This window comes from Protomyctophum parallelum, assembly GCF_964188405.1.
Source record: "Protomyctophum parallelum genome assembly, chromosome: 7".
NCBI lineage: Eukaryota > Metazoa > Chordata > Actinopteri > Myctophiformes > Myctophidae > Protomyctophum > Protomyctophum parallelum.
Window position 1 is genome coordinate 35,179,504 of NC_139705.1, and position 19,564 is coordinate 35,199,067.

Here is a 19,564-nt window from a genome sequence, read left to right on the forward strand (position 1 = left end):
AAGCCAGTAGCCATTAGGCTCCGTCAGCCAAATCTAGACCCCGCTTGCTCCGTTCTGTTCTTGGATTACTGACTCCGCTTAATTCTGGCACATTTTCACATGGACTACCGGAATGTACACAGAACTGTGACAGATGCCTGTTAAGGATATCTGTTGTGAGACATAGTCATTCACTGTTGATAGACTATTATACTCATTAGTCCTATACAATATTCACAGTTGATAGACTGTACATTTACAGAATATAGGCAGTTTGTATTGCACCAGTCTCATACAGCAATCAATCACTGTTGATAGTCTGCACATATCCATTCATATATCCATTGGCGACATGTATATTCATGCATATATTCACGGGTGATAGATTGAACATTTATACTTGTATTTATTGATGGAATACTCGTTACAGTATGTCTAGTATCACTGTATCAGACTCTTAAGTGTACTTTAATTGTCTCCTCAACTCTTACCTATACTGTACATATCCTGTGTTTCACTCTTGCTGCTGTTGCTGCTACGGCACCTGAATTCCCCCATGGCGTCAATAATGGTTTATCTTTATCTTATCAGTTTCATCTTTAGAGATAGATGTATAAAAGTGAAACTTCAAAGTGTTCTTGATCATAGGTTTTATTGTAGAGGACACACAGCTAACACTGTTACAAAAAAAACCTAAACACAAAAGTAACGCCATAGTTAAATAAAGGTTACAATTATTTTTATTTACGTACTGTACGAACTCTGCAGAAATGGAACTGGCTCCAGTTCAAAAATATAACAAACCATCGTGGCACGGCAACCTTTTGTTTTGTCACGTGCGGGAAAGGGGTTGTTGTTCCGTGCAGAAAAGTCTGACTTGGCATGAAAAGGCCTTTAAGGTGCTTGCCCATAAACGTTGAAAAATACCAGTGAGAATACACAACTTGGACCAGGCTTTAGTTTGAGAGGCTTCTCTAGTAGCCGGTGTGTTTGTTTGAGTCTGAGATACCATTGCCATGGTTCCGCCAACCAAACGTAGTGTCTTCACCAAAATGGACACCTGCAGAGAGCAAAAGGTATAGCATTATGTCTGATTTACAGTATATGCGGCCACGTGCTGTTTCGTGCATCAGAAAAAAAACTGATCAACAATCTCATGCCTTGCAGTGTGATTGGTGCTGTGAGCAGTACTGTAGGTGTTAAGCGGATATACGCATGCATAAAGTGAGTGGCAAATCGAGTGGCAAAGTGAGTTTAACATCGTCTAATGCAATCAGATTGGATGTATGGGCTGTCAAGGCCAGAAAGTCGTTTTCATTCGTGACGGTACTGACCATCCGATGTAGCACTGGCACAAGTTCTCGTGTGACGTGGCCTGCTTGATTAGGAGTTCCACCTGAGTTGGCACGTCCAGCGTCTCATCGTGAGAGAAGTCTCGACCTGGTTGGAGTAAGCAGTCCCATGGGTCAAGGTCAAGGCATTTAAAGGGACATCTCTTTGGTAAGGAGTGCACAAATCCTTGTCCTCTTACCTGTTAGTTTGTCCCGGACCCGGTTGATAATCTGGATAGCTTTCTTGTTGAGCGCCTCAGGCTGTACCATACCCTCTCCGACTAGATAAACATAAATGCACAGATTTGTGTCTTTAGATAAGAAATATAATCTAATAGTGGCATAGCTTCCTTGTGAAATCTGTACACATTGATAGCAAGTTACATTGTGTGCAGTTTGTGAACATCATGATATGACTTTTGGGACCAGTGGTACAAATGGTGTAATTTATACCAAACAGGGGGTCCTTCAAAGTTCTGAGTACCGTTCTTGACTGGTATATTGGCTGTATATATATATATATTTTTTTTTAATACAATATGACATTTACAATTGGGGTGGATGTATTTGGTCTCCCTGCTCTTCTATTGAGACATTTAGGTCTTGTGTCCGGTTAGACACGACCTTTGACATGATCCCGTTTCTGGTTTGGCAAAAGGTTTGACCTTCAGTTCAAAATTCGATTTCTCCCTTGAGCAAGCAGGCAGGCTCTATTAGTGTAATGGTAAAAGATTCAGGACTTTGCACAGGAGAAACAAGTTCAAATCCGGGGTAGAACAGGAGCTTTACTTAATGCAACTTTAACTAAAGTGCTCTCTAGCACTTTAGTGCTCTCTATCCTGATGAATCTGCCAGTACATGCTTGCAATCAGTACAGTTAAATTAAAGTTAAGGCATGAAAGGTGAACTAGGGTGGCTTAATACAGTGAGCGCTTATAGTACTGATTTATGATGACAACAAAGCTCTACCATGCCACATTTCTACAAATATCTAATAATGGGCCAGGGCCAAAATAAATTATATTTTTAGTCAAAAGACAATGCGAGCTGACAACTCACTGAAGGAGTGGATGGACTCAGGCACAGTGGTCCCTGGTTTCTTATGTGTGGTCTCTCCGAGGTCTATTGCTTCCAGAGCCTCTGCAGAGGAGAAGGAAAAGCACATTCATTATTCACACACATATTCAGCAAGGCAAAACAAAAAGAAAAAAAGGCCAGACTTGCTGACTCACCCACGGATTGTCCAGCGGTGTAGGAGTCTGTTCTGGTGCGGGAGCGTTTGTTGCCCTTCGTATTCGCTGGGGGCGACATAGCAAAAAGAAAAGTTATAAGAAACTGCTTTTTAAAATTAGACGGCAGCAGCTTGCCAATGGGAAAATATCTTCTCTCGGTTTCCAACTCTCTCTCAAACGCAGAGCTCTGCGATACTCATGAAGGGACATAAAATCCCTTTCCCCAGTGCCTCATCATTTCATATTCCAGGATCTATTAATATGGGTAAATTTGATCCTCCAGAATTTGCGTATAATACCAACTGAGAACAGAAACACCAAACGCAGCATGGTGTAAAGCTATAAAAGCTAGTCACTTTCTCATTGACGGGACCTTCACCCACATGTCGTGGAGGAGTGCATGTTTTCTATCATGCAACCGTCCTGTATACTTCCTTAGACATTCCCAAAAAATCTTTAATTTGATTGGTGTTTGGCCTGTGACACAACGCATTGTAAACATGTACAGTAGACCGACTCCTTTCGTCAAAGACATTTAATGTAGCGGGCCTAGTATAGACCCCTGGGGGACTCCTAGTTGTTGAGCAGAGCAGTGCCTTACTGTCCATGAGCCTCCAGTTGAGCAGGGGGTCATAGACGAACGCCTCCAGCACGGCCATGACACTGTCCCTGTGCTCCCTCAGTACCTCCATCACCGTGTGGCACGTGATGCGGTAGTTACCATCCAGGCCTGTCACCTGCAGCCAACACACACACACACACACGCACACACGTGCACGCACGCACGCATAGGCATGTGCACGATGAAGATGATTAAGACTACTGTAGCAAAGAAATTGATGGTTCAGAATGCAAGAGAACATATTGTGAACAACTATAGGATTTTCTTTTTTAATAGATAGATATTTTGTGCTAAATGAGATAAATATTTAGGCCAATGATTAGATTATGATTTATTTATAGAACAAACACCACACTGATGGAACTGTGTGCAGTGAAGAGCCATTAAGGCTCTTCACTGCATGTTGTTAGGGTAGCATACAATCATGTTAATGTGAAGGGATGAAACATATTTGGAAATTCTGTGATAACCTAGTTTCGTAAAATTCCTGACTACCATTCCTGAAGCACTGCGTATAGCGCTTACCTCCATGGCATTGGTGAGCATCCTCGTCAGACGGAACGGAATCTTCTCCGGGAATTTCTCTCTGGTCATGGCAACCTGCGGAGGAGGGCAAACGAAAAGCTCAGCCTTCTGCATCTTAAAGGAAACATTAACAACACTGTTGGTCGTTTATGGAGAACAGTCTGACCTCGAAACAGTCTCCAAAGTCGATGTGAAGGATCTTGCCGCTTAGCCGGTCCAACATGAGGTTGGATGGATGCCTGAGGATAAAGGACAAAAACATCATTATTGTTGTTACTATTGTTGTTGCTTAGATCTCTCTCTCTCTATCCGACTCTTTTTCTCCCTCGACAAGGTCTAGGCAGATGGCTGCCCACCCTACAGTCTGGTTTTGCGTGAGGTTTCTTACTGTTAATGGGCAGTTTTTCCCTTGCCACCGTAAAACGAAACTAAAAGTTTGCTTAGAGTTGGGTAAACCATGCCGGGTCTCTGCTCGATGTGTAAAGTCTCTTGAGACAGCTTGTTATGACTCTGCACTATAACACATTTTAATTGAACTGAAACATAGTCTCCCACGCAGGAGACACAGTTTAAAAGGAAATAAAAGGCTAGGTGTGGGCCATGTCTCACCTGTCGCCCAGCCCCAGGATGTAGCCCACCATGGACATCACAGCCAGCGAGCGCGTGTAGTTGGTCCTCCGGTCAAACCACACCTGGTGGGGAAAATATCACCGATTATACTTAACTAGTTTTTCACTCGTATGGAGTTTTTCATCTCCCCACAAATCAAATTAATGAATAGAATTACACACCACATTAACGCATTAAGACCTGGAACGCATCTGTGTCACCTTTGCGTTTAACCACATTAACCATTATTTTATACTTTAGCTATTGAAAAATAGCAGATCGCCAAGCTTGGGGAAAATGTGGTGCAAATCTTTGAATATAGGCTATATTCTTTCCCAGCGAACGTTTTTAACTAAAATCCTTGCTTCTGGGGGGTCCCTGGAACAACTTATGTTCAGATGGGGGCCGGCGGCCAATTTTTGGGGTCCTTGACATGAAACAGTTTGAGAACCACGGATATAGAAAGTAGAAACACAGCTTAAATTATATTTGATTAGGAATATGTTGAAGAATAAAGGTTTATGATGATGATGTGGTGGTCTGTCTACCTCTGAGCTGGGGCTTTTCAGCCACAGTAGCTTGGCCAGGTCATCTCCGGCGGTGTTGTTGACGGCGTGCTCAAACACCTCCACTTTCTCCATGAGAGTCAGGTGGTCGTAGTCCGGCGCCATCTAGTGGAAACCACAGACGTGGCAACACGTTAACACAGTGCTACTCAATCCGCTGCCCCTGCTTAAGGTACCTGCGGCCCATCATGGTCATACCAATAGAAATAGGATTACTTATTGTATTAATGAATTGCATTTTTTTATTCACCTGTGATAATCTGTTCATTATGTTCTCTTCACATTTTGTGAATGAAGTCACATTTTGTAACTTCATCATTAATCACTGCTCATTGAGGTTTGGCCTTATAGATGGAAATGTGGCTTTTTACTCTAATTTAAGACTAATCGTGTCTGTTACGAAATATATTTGTAAACGTAGCCACAAAATAATACTGACATTTTTAGCTTGCAGCCCTTGGAATTTTGCTGAGTGGCCCCTGAGCCATCTTAAGTTGAGTAGCCCTGAGTTAACACAACATAATGAACACACACACACACACACACACACACACACACACACACACACACACACACTCCCACGCCTCTCTCACAGTCAACTGATTAATGGTTTGGCCTGCTTTATTTAATAGTCAGTTTTATTATTTATTTATTCTATTTTAATATTCGGCTCGCTCCGCTGTTACGCCTGAGTGGACTTGTTAAAAATGGTTAGTGGATGATAAATAAGGCTGTTGCCGTACCGTTGATACATTTGCACGCCGGCTGAAGGCTGCGCGCTACAAGCAGCTTGCTCAAAATAAAATATACACCCCAATAATGTCATCTTCCACAATACTGGTTCTCAACATGGGGTCCGATGACCGCCAGGGGTCCTTGGGAGGGTTCCAGCTAAATGACTGATAGTTAGGAACCAAATAGACCCTTACGGGTCACAGCAAACGGTGCAAGACTTGTGAAAACTTTAGGCAGGTTGAAGACCAACACGTGCACGTTAAAAAACTAAATGTAATCATGGTAAAACTGGCATAGCTAAAAATCTGAAAGATAAGATTTCAGAACCACCAAAAATATTGTACTGTGAGTTTGAAATATTGACAATGACAAAAACTAAGGACATTCGTTTTGTAAACATTGTTTTTGTCTATTTCAGTAAATGAACCCTAGTTTTTGTTATTAAATTTGTTTTAGTTAACTAAAATACACTTGGATGTGAATGTGGGAACTGTTAGTAGAAGGTTTGATTGATTGACTGAGTACTTCATTAGTCAAAGATGTAAACAGCACGTACAGTACATACAGTACAGTAACACTTGGGCTAAAAGGACTTGTTTCCATTGTGGTCCTATGCATGCACAGATGCTAACCCTGAGCATGATGCGGTGCTCAATGTTGAGCAGAATCTTCTTCTTCTCCCGGTAGTCTCTGATGAGGGCGTGCAGCGTGTCGCAGTGAGGCACCCAGCCGATCAGCCCCGAGTTGGTGGACAGAGGGATGACTGCGTAGCGCTGGATACTGGAGAGGCCGACACAAACACACACTCGCACTTTGTTTTCATTGCAATCGTCCCACAGTAGCAGCGCTTCTCAGCCTTTTCTGGACCACGGCCACTTCACAGACCACTTTTAACGCGGCAGCCGAAAAGGGTTGGGTTGCATTTTCAGAGCATCTTCATTTCAACGATGAGTCAATCGTGTTCTGGCTTGGTTCAATGGAACTACTGCAGTTCCTAACGTAGTTCAATGTTATATTATGAATCAAATTAATTTGTCAATAATTTCGGTGGCCCATAGGTTGAGAAACGCTGCTCAATGTCTCTCAGCATCGTTGAAAAGCTGCAATCCATAACTGGTATGTATCATGTCCTACCCCGGGATTCAAACCCCGGTGCCCCCTGTGTGACATGACCAAAGATCTACCACTCAGCTACAGTAAGAGCTAGGGAATCCCCCGTGTGAGTGACCAGGGCCCAGGGGACATATTGGACATATGGGGCTCATGAGTTTCAGGCAGTGCTACAGTACATGTCTACCCGCCACCAGGGTCTAAAAGTCTCAATGGGAGAGCAGGGAGACCAACTCCAATCACTAGTTAGTTACAGTAACAAACTCTACCATATACATGGCATTTGATACATTTTTAATGAATGAAATATCATTTTATTCATTAAAAATAAGTTCCGCAATACATGTTTAACTCCCAAGGATGTGCAAATGTAACCAAATGGACCCTTACATTTGTACATCCTTGGGAGTTACAAAAGGGATAAATCATAAATAACACTGAGGATTTTGCTGTGTATGTACCTTAATTGAAGAAAGGCCGATGCACACCTAAAATGTTGGCGACAGGTGAGAAATGAGAAAGATCCTTCACACTGTCTAGAACTGGCAAAACATCTTTTATTAAACAAAAAAAAAGGCTTAGGCCTTAGGCCCAAACTGCACCCATGCAGCTCCTCGCAACTCCTTTGCAACCAAACGGCTTGCGAATAGTCGCGTGTGGTTTGTGTGAAGATCCCCAATGGCAGTTGCAAGGAGTTGCATTGGTGTGACGTGTCCTTTAAAAAACGGTTTTGTTGCAAGGAGTCGCAAGGAGTCACATCGGTGCGCTTTGGGCCTTAGACCGTCATCAGGACAAACATACATCTGTGTCTTCTTCAGTCATCTTTCTCAATGTACAGCGTATTTATGTACTGTACCTGACTTGTGCAGGGATGTGTAGTGTGTGTGTGTGTATATATATATATATATATGTGCGTGTGCGTGTACATACCTGAGGTTCTTGCGCAGGGAAGCAGGGTCGTTTGCCAGCAGTGTGTTAACGAGGCCAAACAGCTGCATCACCCGCTCGTCCTGTCTGAGGTCCTCGTGGCCTTTCAGCAGGAACATGAACTCTTGGCCGTTGTTGCCTATAGAGGGCGCCACACGTCCCCATTCAACACGTTAAGCCCTCTACTCCTCATAGCAGCCGTTTCACATGACATTTACAGACCCAGCAGCAGTGCAATTAAAATCACATTTTAACCCAGATTAATCTATTATTAAACATGCGCATCCCGACAACTGTCTGCATTGGGGAAATGTAACTATAAAAGCCTTTTGAATAATAATGAATAATGGACCGTTCTACAAAATTGTTCCAATGAATATTCATGACAGAAAACCTGCCCCGCTTTCAGATAACAGGGAATTGGCTGAGATATAGAGATGGTGAAATAAAACATTTACAGCAAATCAGATTAGTTTGTTACAGAGCAACCCCCAACCCCTGCGCGCACACACACACACACACACACACACACACACACACACACACACACACACACACACACACACACACACACACACACACACACACACACACACACACACACACACACACACACACACACACACACACACACACACACACACACACACACACACACACACACACACACACACACACACCCCTCTTCAACTCACTGTTTGACCTGTTTCTTTTTCTTCTTTTCCTCCCTTTCTGATGAAATAAAAACTAGAAAAAGTGCCCTTCTGGGCACAGGTCTCCACCAGGTTATCCACAGATCCGTGCAGTTAGAGGTAAAAACACTTTTCGGCCAGTTATAGTGCCACCTTGAGGCTGAGTTGAAATTGTTCATGTGGCATTTTGTCCTGGGCCTAGTGGGAATGTGGGTGCACAATTTGACGGAAATCACGCGATGTGTTCATGATTTGCAGCATTTTGTTTGAAACTGAGCACTCCTGTGTACTTTGGAAGCCAATCTTAACCAATCAGGATGGAGTCTGAGAAATCTGAAAGACCGGTTTGGTTGAATGGCTCTAGAGAGACTGTGTACCAATTTGCGTGATGTTTGGACAAAATCTGTAGGTGTACTGTGCAAAAACTTGTTTTGCACAAAGCGGCCTCCTGGTGGCGCTATAACAGGCCGTTCTGGAAAGTTTGGGGCAGAGATTCATCGTTGGCATCCAGGGAGTGTGTGTGCAAAATTTGCCATCGACCGGGTTAACGGTGGCCGAGATTAGCTGTTCACGGACACACGGACGGACAGACGGACGGACGGACACACAAACGGACGGACGGAGTGCAAAACATACTCTCCCCACATGCCTTCGGCCTGGTGGAGACAATGATGGAGCTTACACAAAAACTAATTCCGCCCACTTCTTTACACGTGCAAACGTGTGATGTGAGGATAAAGTTGGTTCTTAAACCTTGCTATTATCTGTCTTTCCTTCAGTGGCACAACCAAGAGTGCCCGCTTGGTTTTTATTATTTTGTCATAATAAAAAGTATATCTTCTGTTACCACAACAATCTATAAAGATAATGAGCATATTCTGGGCATATTTAACGAATGGCGATAGATCACAGCTAAACTGTGACTAATCTGATTAAAATTGTTAATCTTTTGACGTCGGTTGAAAAAGCATAAAAGGCTGAAATACGGAGATGCGAGATTTCCTCCCGACAGTAAGGACACTTGATGTAACGGCCAAGCTGCAGGCTAGGGTCAGAGGAGGGAAAGCGAGGTTTCACCAGGGCTAGGGTTACCAAGGGAAACATCTATTCAATCTATCCAAACCACAGATGTCTGCAGTTGCACAAAGCCCTTACAATAACACCAGTGTTCCCAACTGACCACATTACGCCGACTCCAGTATTTGTCATACCAGCTCTACTGCGGAGAACGTGATAGTCCCTGTGGAAGCAGCCAAGACAATGGATCTATAGCGTCCCCATTAAAGAAGCCTGGCGTGGCGCGTGGAAAGACCAGGAGCAGAGAGAGAGAGATCAGAGATCAGATTAAAGGGATTTTGGTGCTTGATGACAATCCCAGCGAGGGCGGTGTTCTGCGTCGCTAGGAGAGGAGAGAATATTTACGCTAACCGTTGCGATTTATCTTCCATTCAAGTTTCTGTATGCACAACTGATCACTTTATATGACAGTTCTTATACACTTGGAAAGGAACACTGGTATAATTGTCAACAAACCGCTTCCCTGTGCTCTCTACTGACTCCTAAACCTCTCAGTATGTTCAAACTTTGATCCCGTGGACACATCTGGGTGTGAGTCATCTTAAAGTAGATTATCTTATAAGCCTAGAAGATCAAACACAGGCTTAATGACTACTTGACCACTGAATGTCCTTTACTGAACTCTGCTAAATCCTCTTTTTTGCGCTGTAATTAGACGATTGTTATATCGTTATGTGAAACATTTCATGTTACTCTTTTGCTGATGTTTGGGCCAGGTCAGACACGCTTCGATTCAGAATCTCAATGGGAATATTCCTGGTAGAATAAAGGTGAAGAACAATTAGAACAAAAACAAAGTTGACAGTGGAGGGTGATGTGTCTTGATGGTCGCCTTGGTACCAGTGTCCGATGATTTAGCGGCTAACGACTTTTACGGGGCGTTTTATGGTATAGTGGATCAAGTCATCAGAAGAATGCACCTCACTCTCCAGTGGAAAGATCTGGAATAACACATTGGACCGTGTGGGCGACATTAGCTACGGTGCTTGCAATGGAGCCCACAACACAACACAGCGCAGAATTACTATGACAAATCACCATACAGGCGGGTGCGAAAAGTGGAATTAATGCACAATGGACACATTTGAATATATTCCAATTGACAAATCTCCCCAATGGAATTCTCAGTGTTATCGATTCTTCCTATTAAGTCAAGGACAAATGAGTAGGGATGAGAGGGCATCGATTCCCACAGGGCACAACCCGTTGCTCTTGTGAGAGAACATTAAACCTGCAGCTGAGGAGGTGTTTGTGCTTGTGCACCGTTCTCTGTGTTAATTCAACTCAGAATGTATTAATGGAACCAATTTGGTTCCATGTGTACACTATAAGAATTAACAGTTGTGTACAGCAGGGGTTCTCAATGTTTTTGGCTGGGGACCCCCGGAAATGCTTTGGCCATGTCTCACGACCCCCCACCCCCAATACAAATTGACTTCTACAATAACCTTAATAACTCTAACTATAAGCATAAACCCCAGTTCCAGGTGCAACCATACGTGTTCACTTTAAAAGTTGGAGTTTGCCCGCCCCCCCGCCCCCCACACACTTGCTACACACACTTGAGTATCATTGGAACAAGCACACACTGTTTACCTTTCGTCAGAAGCTTTTACATGGCGGGAGCGGTACAAAGGCACAAATTAAATCCGAAATTTGGATGGCAGAAGATCCCCCAAGGACAGCTCTCCTGGAGTCCGACTTATGGAGGTTTGAAAATCCTCCTTTTAACTGCTTTACACAGTGATTATATTTTCAATCCCATAGCTGGAGCGGTGGGGCGTTGCCATAGGAACAGGACCAACGTTAAACGCTGCGGTGGGACAGTATACATTGGGGTCTACACAGACCTGGGATATGACGTCCCCTAGCGTCGGGGTACGTATAAATACGGACATGGGAAAGAAAGAAATAATAGAGAAAATTCATCATAAATACTGAAACCAGATATAATCATTAAGGAAAGTTTATGCATGCACTATGTGTACTATGTATTGTAAACTCTTTCCATTTTCCAGCCATTCAGTTGCATTCAGTTTTTGGCGGACCCCCCAAAATAATTTGGCGACCCCCGGGGGGTCGTGACCCAAGGGTTGAGAACCCCCTGGTGTACAGGATATATACTTGTGTTGAATAGCTCTATAATATAATCCCGATACTTTATAACTTCATATCTTTTGTTTAGATGTGTTGAACGGTTGTAGCTGTGGAAGCTAGGGCTGATTCTGATAACACATCTGGCCCTGGTTTGATCTGGTTTCTGTTTCTAAACCTGGTTTAAGTTGGGTACTATGCCATGGTGAAGCCATCAGCTCTAAACAAAAACCCAAAACGGGACAGGGCCTGATAGAAGCCGACACTCATTTTTTAAACGATGCGTCATACACTGAAATCTGAAAGTAGTGGAACAAGCTGTAATTATACGAACGATCAAAGAGCTCAAATTCTAGTTCTAAAGTGATTTTGCTGTGTAAAATGAACGACCAGCAGGAGGGCGAGATCAAAAGCAGAGGCATGGATCCTCCTCACATCCCCTCAACAAACCCAGCCAGGGTTCTGATGGCGCCCTCTCTTACCCATGATGGTGAGTTTGCGCGGCCGCTGCTTGGAGGTGATGACCTGCAGGGAGGGGGCGATGGACTGGATGCGGATGATGGGCTGGTTGGGGTCGTACGTGCCGGGCACGGCCAGCTCCAGGTCCCTGCACATCAGCAGCTTGGGAGACACGTACTGCAGCTCCAGAGAGGTCAGCTGCATGGAGAGGAGAGGAGAGGAGAGGAGAGGAGAGGAGAGGAGAGGAGAGGAGAGGAGAGGAGAGGAGAGGAGAGGAGAGGAGAGGAGAGGAGAGGAGAGGAGAGGAGAGGAGAGGAGAGGAGAGGAGAGGAGAGGAGAGGAGAGGAGAGGAGAGGAGAGGAGAGGAGAGGAGAGGAGAGGAGAGGAGATCCACAGGCACCATGAGGGCATAGGCCAGTGGTGGAAGAAGTACTTTATTTACTCCAGGTCAAGTTAGCTATCAGGACCACAATGTAGTAGCCTGGCCCAGCCAGCGTGCTTTCTGGTATAGAGGGGCGGGTAGGGCATGGAGCAATGCGCTGGTTAATATTGGTTCAACGATCTGAGTGCCTGCCACTGTCCCTACACCCGTCCGCTCCCTGGTAGAAAACAGCAGAGAATTTAGAGGATTTAGTTTTTGAGCAGAATGCGAAGGAAAATAAAAGCCTGGGTACCTGAGGCTAACAATGCAGAGACATATGGCCCTATTTTCGCCTTAAGTTACCCCTTATCCCTACACTTCTTTGCCTTTTATACTATTTTGAAATTTTCACTACTACTACACACACACACACACACACACACACATCTATGCAAGGTGTTCTCCCACGCATCATTATTTTGACAGGTGGCTGTGTCTACATGGATGGTGCTGCTGGGAGGTGGCTGAGGTGTAATTCTGTCTCGGGTTCTCTCTGTCATTTTCCTGTCACTTCCATCTCCCTCACTCCCCACAATATCCCACTGTGTTTCATCCATAGACTGTAAAAAATATGGACAAAGCGTTCGCCGGGTCTAACATGGACGTAAAATGAAGCCTGTTATTCCTGCACTGTAAGTCGCCATCTTTCTAGATCCGTTTGGTACCAGCTGGCCATTGGCTGGCTCCGTTTTGGACCAGCTGGCCATTGGCTGCCCAGACAACGAGGCGGGACTTCCCCCCTTCTTCTCCGTTGGTTTTTATTTTGACTCGAGTGGGAGGGGAATCCCGATCATAGACTGTAACGGTAGCCACGCCCCTCAGAACATACGCGATGTTTTTTTTTCTTTATGGTCATTTTTTTAATTAATGGGACCATAATTTTCCAAAAAGAATATTATGACATTAGAAATGAGACTTTAAACTAGTGACTGGAAGAAGAAAGTATTCATGACCATGTTTATTAAGGTAATACAGTCTGGGTGAAGTTGGGCCAAAATACATGGGCCTCTATGGAGCTATGGGGCTTTTTGGGTCCAGTCCAGCGCCACAACAGGCCATTATATGAACTACCGATTTCAAATGAGGCTTCACGAAATATCTGGCTGACTGCCCCCCTGGTTTCATCCCAGCCCTCTTTCAATTCTCCCTTGGAAATGGAGTACAATCACTTTACCTGGAGTAAAAGGAACCTATTTCTCTGTGATTTCATTTTTGGTTGTTTCTCCATCTGACTTTGCTGGTATTGCCGTTAGCTATGCAGTGACACTATAATGAGTCTGACTGGTTAATTAAACAGATTACACTACAAGCTAACAACGTGTTGTGAATCAGGCTTTAGCTCTCAACTTCAACTGTTCTGTCACATCACAAGTTCACAGGTGTAATTCTTTTAGGGTACACGCTCCCAACATTTTGCAGTTGTCAAGACAATTGTTAGTAGGTACTGTATAGAGAATGAACCAAGGGAAAAACAAATCTCTTCATTATTTTTGACACTTGTACTGTATGTGACCTAGATAGCTGAGATTGCCTTGTTGTGGCATAAACAGCAGCATGAGTCCGGACACGAACGGTTAAGTAGCTCTCATAACATGTGACAAAGGATTGGAATGGTGATTGGAATGTCTACTCGGGGCTCCGCCGGTGAGACACTCATATGACGTGATTCATTTCACAGCAGGGCCTCGGTCTCAGTGGGAAGTTTCACCTGGCAGAGCAGTGGAGGTAGCCTCCAGCAGCTTCTCTTCCTCAGACTCAAATTTGAACATTACATTTGTAAGCATGTATTTACAAAGTTCTACACGTACCATATTCATACCTAAGGCCATCTCCAGTGGTTAGTAGAATGAGTTTACCTGGGTCACGTGATACTTCACCACGTGTGTTGTATCGTTCTGTTGTGTTATTTTCAAGCTGCCTCACGTTAGAGACTACAGAGTACAGACCTATGGACCATATGGCTGAGTACTGACCTATGGACCATATGGCTGAGTACTGACCTATGGACCATACAGTATGGCTGAGTACTGACCTATGGACCATATGGCTGAGTACTGACCTATGGACCATATGGCTGAGTACTGACCTATGGACCATACAGTATGGCTGAGTACTGACCTATGGACCATATGGCTGAGTACTGACCTATGGACCATATGGCTGAGTACTGACCTATGGACCATACAGTATGGCTGAGTACTGACCTATGGACCATATGGCTGAGTACTGACCTATGGACCATACAGTATGGCTGAGTATTGACCTATGGACCATATGGCTGAGTACTGACCTATGGACCATACAGTATGGCTGAGTACTGACCTATGGACCATATGGCTGAGTACTGACCTATGGACCATATGGCTGAGTACTGACCTATGGACCATATGGCTGAGGGACCATTGGTTCCCAAGGCTACACCGTCTAGCAGCGTCCCCGTCGCTAGGCAACGTTCGGCTCAGCTGTGGTCCGTCAATGAAATGATTAAATAAACCCTTTTTTCTCTGAATCCTTTCTCAGATCGAGGTGTTTGATGAAAATGTGTTGGCGGCGCATTACTAAATCGTCGCTACCTCGCGGTTACAATATTAACACTTCGGATGACTTAAAAAAAAGACGGTAGCCAAATTAGTTTTAACCGATTTTGATTCCAGTACATTTTGAGGTGAGTTTTGGGGGACTTCAAAATATAACCTCCGACTGAAGGCCGAGGCAGGGAAGGGACTACAGACTGAATCAATACTGGCAGTAAATGAGTGGATGTGTGATACCTGAGGCAGCTGTTTGGAGATGCGCCTGAAGACATGGTAGTACAGATCCCAGGCCTGGGTCAGGTCCTTCACGTTGCCGGAGCGCATGTACTTCCTGCACCAGTCCTGAGCCTCCATCAGGTCCCTGCCGTAAGCCTGTGGTTATGACATCAAAAGCAATGACAGTGAGTGATCCGATCCAATTCAGATGAACACACTCCCGACACAGCACTGGGCGAAAGGCGTCGATCATCATTATGACCTCGGCCCGCAGCAGTGCTGCGTGGTCGGGGTCTTGTAATCGCTGCCGTCTGTGTGTGTCTGCGAGAAAGATAACGGACGGGCGGATGTTCATGAAACGCGGTGGGAATGATCAATAGGCTGCCCGCGAAGACATGATTAACTGTTGGGATGAAGAAGTCAAAAGTCGAGTTCACAATTACGTAATCGGTCATATTTCAAAAACAGAGGCCTGATTTATTCTTAGCTGCAGCGCCAGCGCAGCGAAGTGTAAATCTGGCAAGAGACATGGAACAAGAGATCATACAGTACAGATATCGATGCATACCATCTAAATCACTGTTTCCCAAACAGTGGGTCGGGACTCATTTGTGGGTCGCAGACACATTTTTGTTTGCTACATTTTGTATTTAATTATTTCAAAACATTTTCAAAAAACCTTTCATGAATTAAAAACAAAATCCAAATATTTTTTCAGTAATGTCATCATTGTCATGAAGAAATTCCATAAATTAGAACACATATTTACGAAGTAGTAAAAATAGCCGATCTACAAGCTCACGCGGCGCAAAGCGATGCGTTGTGAGCTTGTCGATCTGCTATTTTCACTAGTTGGGGTCCTGGGGCAAACTAATTTCTCTTTTGGGTCATGGGCTTAAACGTTTGGGAACCACTGATCTAAAATTACATGGTGAGAATTCAACCACTGCAAAAGCGACAGCAGGAGCTGCCACTGAGGTGTGGTCACACTGACTGACCTGGTTGAAGGAGGTCTCTTTGAGGGTCTGCGGGCCTCTCTCCATCATGGCGTGGAGAGGCTCCAGCACGGCGAACATGCCCTTGACGTTGCGCTCGCCAAAGTAGAGCCGTGAGGCCTCCTCCAGGCCCTCGTGCCACATCTCATGCCACAGGATGGCCACGCGGATCAGCTCTTCACTCACCTGGACGGAGAAAGACACAAATATCACTTCAATCCTTGCTTATACCAGCCTATCACACACTATGCTACTGTACCGAGACACTCATCCACGGCACACACCCCACGTGTCAAGGTTCTCAAGACACTACAGTATGCACAAAACGCTGTCGCCCGCCTGCTCACCAGAACCCGATCAAGGAAGGGACCACGTCACGCCAGTCCTCTGTGACCTTCACTTGCTATCAGATTAACACAGAATAGATTTCAAGATACTGATCACCACCTACAAGGCCCTCAGGCTCCCCGCTACATCTCTACACTTCACAGTTCAGGTGGTGCCAACCTCCTGAACATCCCCAAGACAAAGAAGAAACAAACCTGGTGTGACAGGGCCTTCTCAGTCCCCCCCCATGGAACTCACTCCCAGATCACATCAAAGCTGCCTCCACCTTTGCCACGTTTAAAACCCCACACCTTTTCAGACCACATTTCTGCCTTTATTTCAATCTTATTATTTATTTTTCTTAGGGTTAGGGTTATTATGATTGTTTTACTACTTAGAAAAGCACTGCAAAAATTGTATGGATTGTTATTATTATAACTCTTACATTAACAGAGTTAAATGAATAAACATGATCATGATTGTACAGCGTAGATGAAAGACAATGCGTGTAGTGTACCATGATGGCCTGCTGGACCAGAGTGTTGCAGTGTTCACACATGTTCTTGAGGATCTTGTTGGCGGCGTTGTGGCGGGCTGTGGTGGTCGACTTGGACGCCACAGTTAGCGGGTAGATCAAAGCCTTTGGACACAAATGGGAACAATCTGGTGAATTATGTGACACACGATGACAATGCATTCACATGCAGTGGTGGGAAGCAACTAGGTACATTTACGTAAGTACAATTATGAGGTATTTGTACTTACTTTTTCCACTTCCACTTTCACTTCTACTTCACTACATCTGAGAGGCAATATTGTACTTTTACTCCACTACATTCATTTGAAAACTTAATTACTAGTTACTTTCTAGATTTTGATTATTATTACAAAACATACATTAACAACTTCAGCCCTATATACATTTAGACCATTTGAAAATAGCAGATCTACAAGGTCACAATGCGTCGCATCACGACACATTGTGAGCTTGTAGATCTGCTATTTTCAAAAGATTATTAGACATTTGAAAACTTGAAATGAGACATTCTGCAAAATGAGTACTTTAACTTTTGTTACTTTAAGCACATTTTGAAGCCAGTACTTTTGTACTTTTACTCAACTACATTTTGAATTCCGGACTTTTACTTGTACATTACAGAATTGATACTTTTACTTAAGTAAGACACGTAAGTACTTCACCACTGTTCATATGTTACGTCATTGCTACTATGCCGTGAGCCAGAAAGGCCCAGTTGAAGAGCTAGTATTACCTGTGGATGATAGCGTCCGATGTCAGTGAGAAGCTGGTGGATGAGACGTCCCACCAAGGCACGCGGGGTGTCGATGCGGGCGATCAGCTGAGGAATCACCTGCACAACAACATCATCATCTTAACCCATTTTGACCTGAGATCAGATTCTAAAAATGTCTTCTACATCCTGACAGTTTTCTGAAAAAGCTATGTTTCTATGTCAGTGTGTGCACGCGTGCGTCTGAGTGTTACCTGTAGCCAGGTGTCTATCTGAATGGTCTTGATTCCCTCCACCAGGGCCTCGTTCACCTCAGGCCAGTGGCCGTAGTCAAACCACAACGTCAACACCCTGGCGTGGTGAAAACAACATCATCATCATCATCTATGCTCTTCTGACCCACATACAGTATACCAGGCAGTCATTATGTCTGTTCATGACCCACACACAGACCTACAGTATGTTCCAAAACATTATACAGTTCCTGTGCTCATCACAAGAGGTCCCCCTCTCCTCACACACACACCCTCTTTAAGGGGGCTTCTGTCTGTGGGACTGAGTACCCCCCCCCCCTCCCCCAACCCCTGTGTGTGGAGAACTCTATCCCTCACCTGAGAGTGTCCTGGAGGTTGTTTCCTCTGGACAGGGATATGGAGCGGAAGAAGCCCTGGACAGCAGGCACCGTGTAGAGGAGCAACGTCTTGGACAGGTCCTGCAGACGAAACACACACGTGGAAGATTACATACAGTCAGTAAGAGCAGCTGATGCTCTGCCTGGTTGTTTGTTTGGTTTCATTTTGGTCAACAATAATCTTGCAATATATTTGTTTTGCGTTATGGATCTCTGTGATCTCAAAACGATTATTCTAATCTCAACCTTTGTCGTTTCCAGGACCCCCGGTTTGATATGCATTACCGTACAAGTGACAATGGCAAGCAATTCAAATCAAGCGATATGGAAACAATCTAACATAGACTATTTGCAATGTTATAAGTTAGGTGCTTAATCATTCACTCATGTAACATCATACAGATAGGATTGCAGACCTGGCTCAGACCTAGGCTATATGAGTGCTTATGCAAGACAAGAACATAAGCCGGCGTCCGGCGCCTCTGTAATCTTTTCATGGACAGTGAGGTCTCCAAGCGTATATATATATATATATATATATAGAAGCTACGTCCTCTGGACTTATGTGCAACCTGCGTTAAGGATAGAAACCTGACTCTCCAAACCTGTGCCCAGCGCAGGTAGTCTGTGGATTTATTTGGGCCACGAGAGATCGGAGATATAATCATCCCATCACACACCAGCCATTAATGTTTATGCATTAATGCTTAGAGTGTGTTATTTAAATGACGGTTTCAGCCGACTTATCAAAGCTCAGACCAAATGCACGCTAGGAAAATAAGCGGCTTTGTCCAATTGATAAATGAGAGCAAAGTGGTCTAATCTAACTTAAAATTCATTAGATTTACTTATGATGTAAATCGTTTCCCAGCCAAGTCTATGGACTTGGAGACTATGGAGTCTATGTTTGTTTAGGGCACTAAATGACGATACAATTATAACACACTGCATTCCTGTCTCGTGGAAGATGATGATAGTGTCAGGGTGAGAAGGAAATTGAGCTTTTAGACAGTATGACAGTGGACATGATCGGGGACGATGACGAGTTTGATCAATCGTACGATGGCAATGGTCTATTAACTTTAACCCATTTAGTTCGATTCTACAAATGTCTTCTAAATCATGAGAGTTTTCTGAAAAACCCTATGTTTCTGTGTCAGTGGTTTTTAAACTATTTCATATTTCATATATTTCCTCACACATTAGGAAATATTATTCTTTCAATGAAATCC

The 19,564-nt window shown here is 44.2% G+C and overlaps 1 protein-coding gene across 6 annotated transcripts in view; it reads right to left on the bottom strand.

Annotated features, from left to right (window-relative positions):
* Positions 1 to 612: 612 nt before the first annotated feature.
* Positions 613 to 19,564, bottom strand: part of mtor (mechanistic target of rapamycin kinase) — a 141,249-nt gene continuing 122,297 nt past the window's right edge. For 4 of the 6 annotated variants that reach the window (XM_083769578.1, XM_083769577.1, XM_083769575.1 and 1 more), the window contains exons 41-60: positions 18,313 to 18,413; positions 17,956 to 18,052; positions 17,723 to 17,821; positions 16,969 to 17,091; positions 16,128 to 16,310; positions 15,151 to 15,285; positions 11,982 to 12,156; positions 7,640 to 7,775; positions 7,171 to 7,197; positions 6,232 to 6,379; positions 4,847 to 4,969; positions 4,299 to 4,381; positions 3,856 to 3,928; positions 3,690 to 3,764; positions 3,144 to 3,279; positions 2,543 to 2,608; positions 2,370 to 2,450; positions 1,511 to 1,591; positions 1,314 to 1,419; positions 613 to 1,039 (exon numbers count right to left, since the gene is read on the bottom strand). In XM_083769578.1, coding sequence (XP_083625704.1) covers positions 1,024 to 1,039; positions 1,314 to 1,419; positions 1,511 to 1,591; positions 2,370 to 2,450; positions 2,543 to 2,608; positions 3,144 to 3,279; positions 3,690 to 3,764; positions 3,856 to 3,928; positions 4,299 to 4,381; positions 4,847 to 4,969; positions 6,232 to 6,379; positions 7,171 to 7,197; positions 7,640 to 7,775; positions 11,982 to 12,156; positions 15,151 to 15,285; positions 16,128 to 16,310; positions 16,969 to 17,091; positions 17,723 to 17,821; positions 17,956 to 18,052; positions 18,313 to 18,413 — 2,064 coding nt within the window. In that variant the 3' untranslated portion in view covers positions 613 to 1,023. The remainder of the gene's footprint in view (positions 1,040 to 1,313; positions 1,420 to 1,510; positions 1,592 to 2,369; positions 2,451 to 2,542; positions 2,609 to 3,143; positions 3,280 to 3,689; positions 3,765 to 3,855; positions 3,929 to 4,298; positions 4,382 to 4,846; positions 4,970 to 6,231; positions 6,380 to 7,170; positions 7,198 to 7,639; positions 7,776 to 11,981; positions 12,157 to 15,150; positions 15,286 to 16,127; positions 16,311 to 16,968; positions 17,092 to 17,722; positions 17,822 to 17,955; positions 18,053 to 18,312; positions 18,414 to 19,564) is intronic. The other 2 variants (XM_083769579.1, XM_083769576.1) reach the window with 1 other exon arrangement.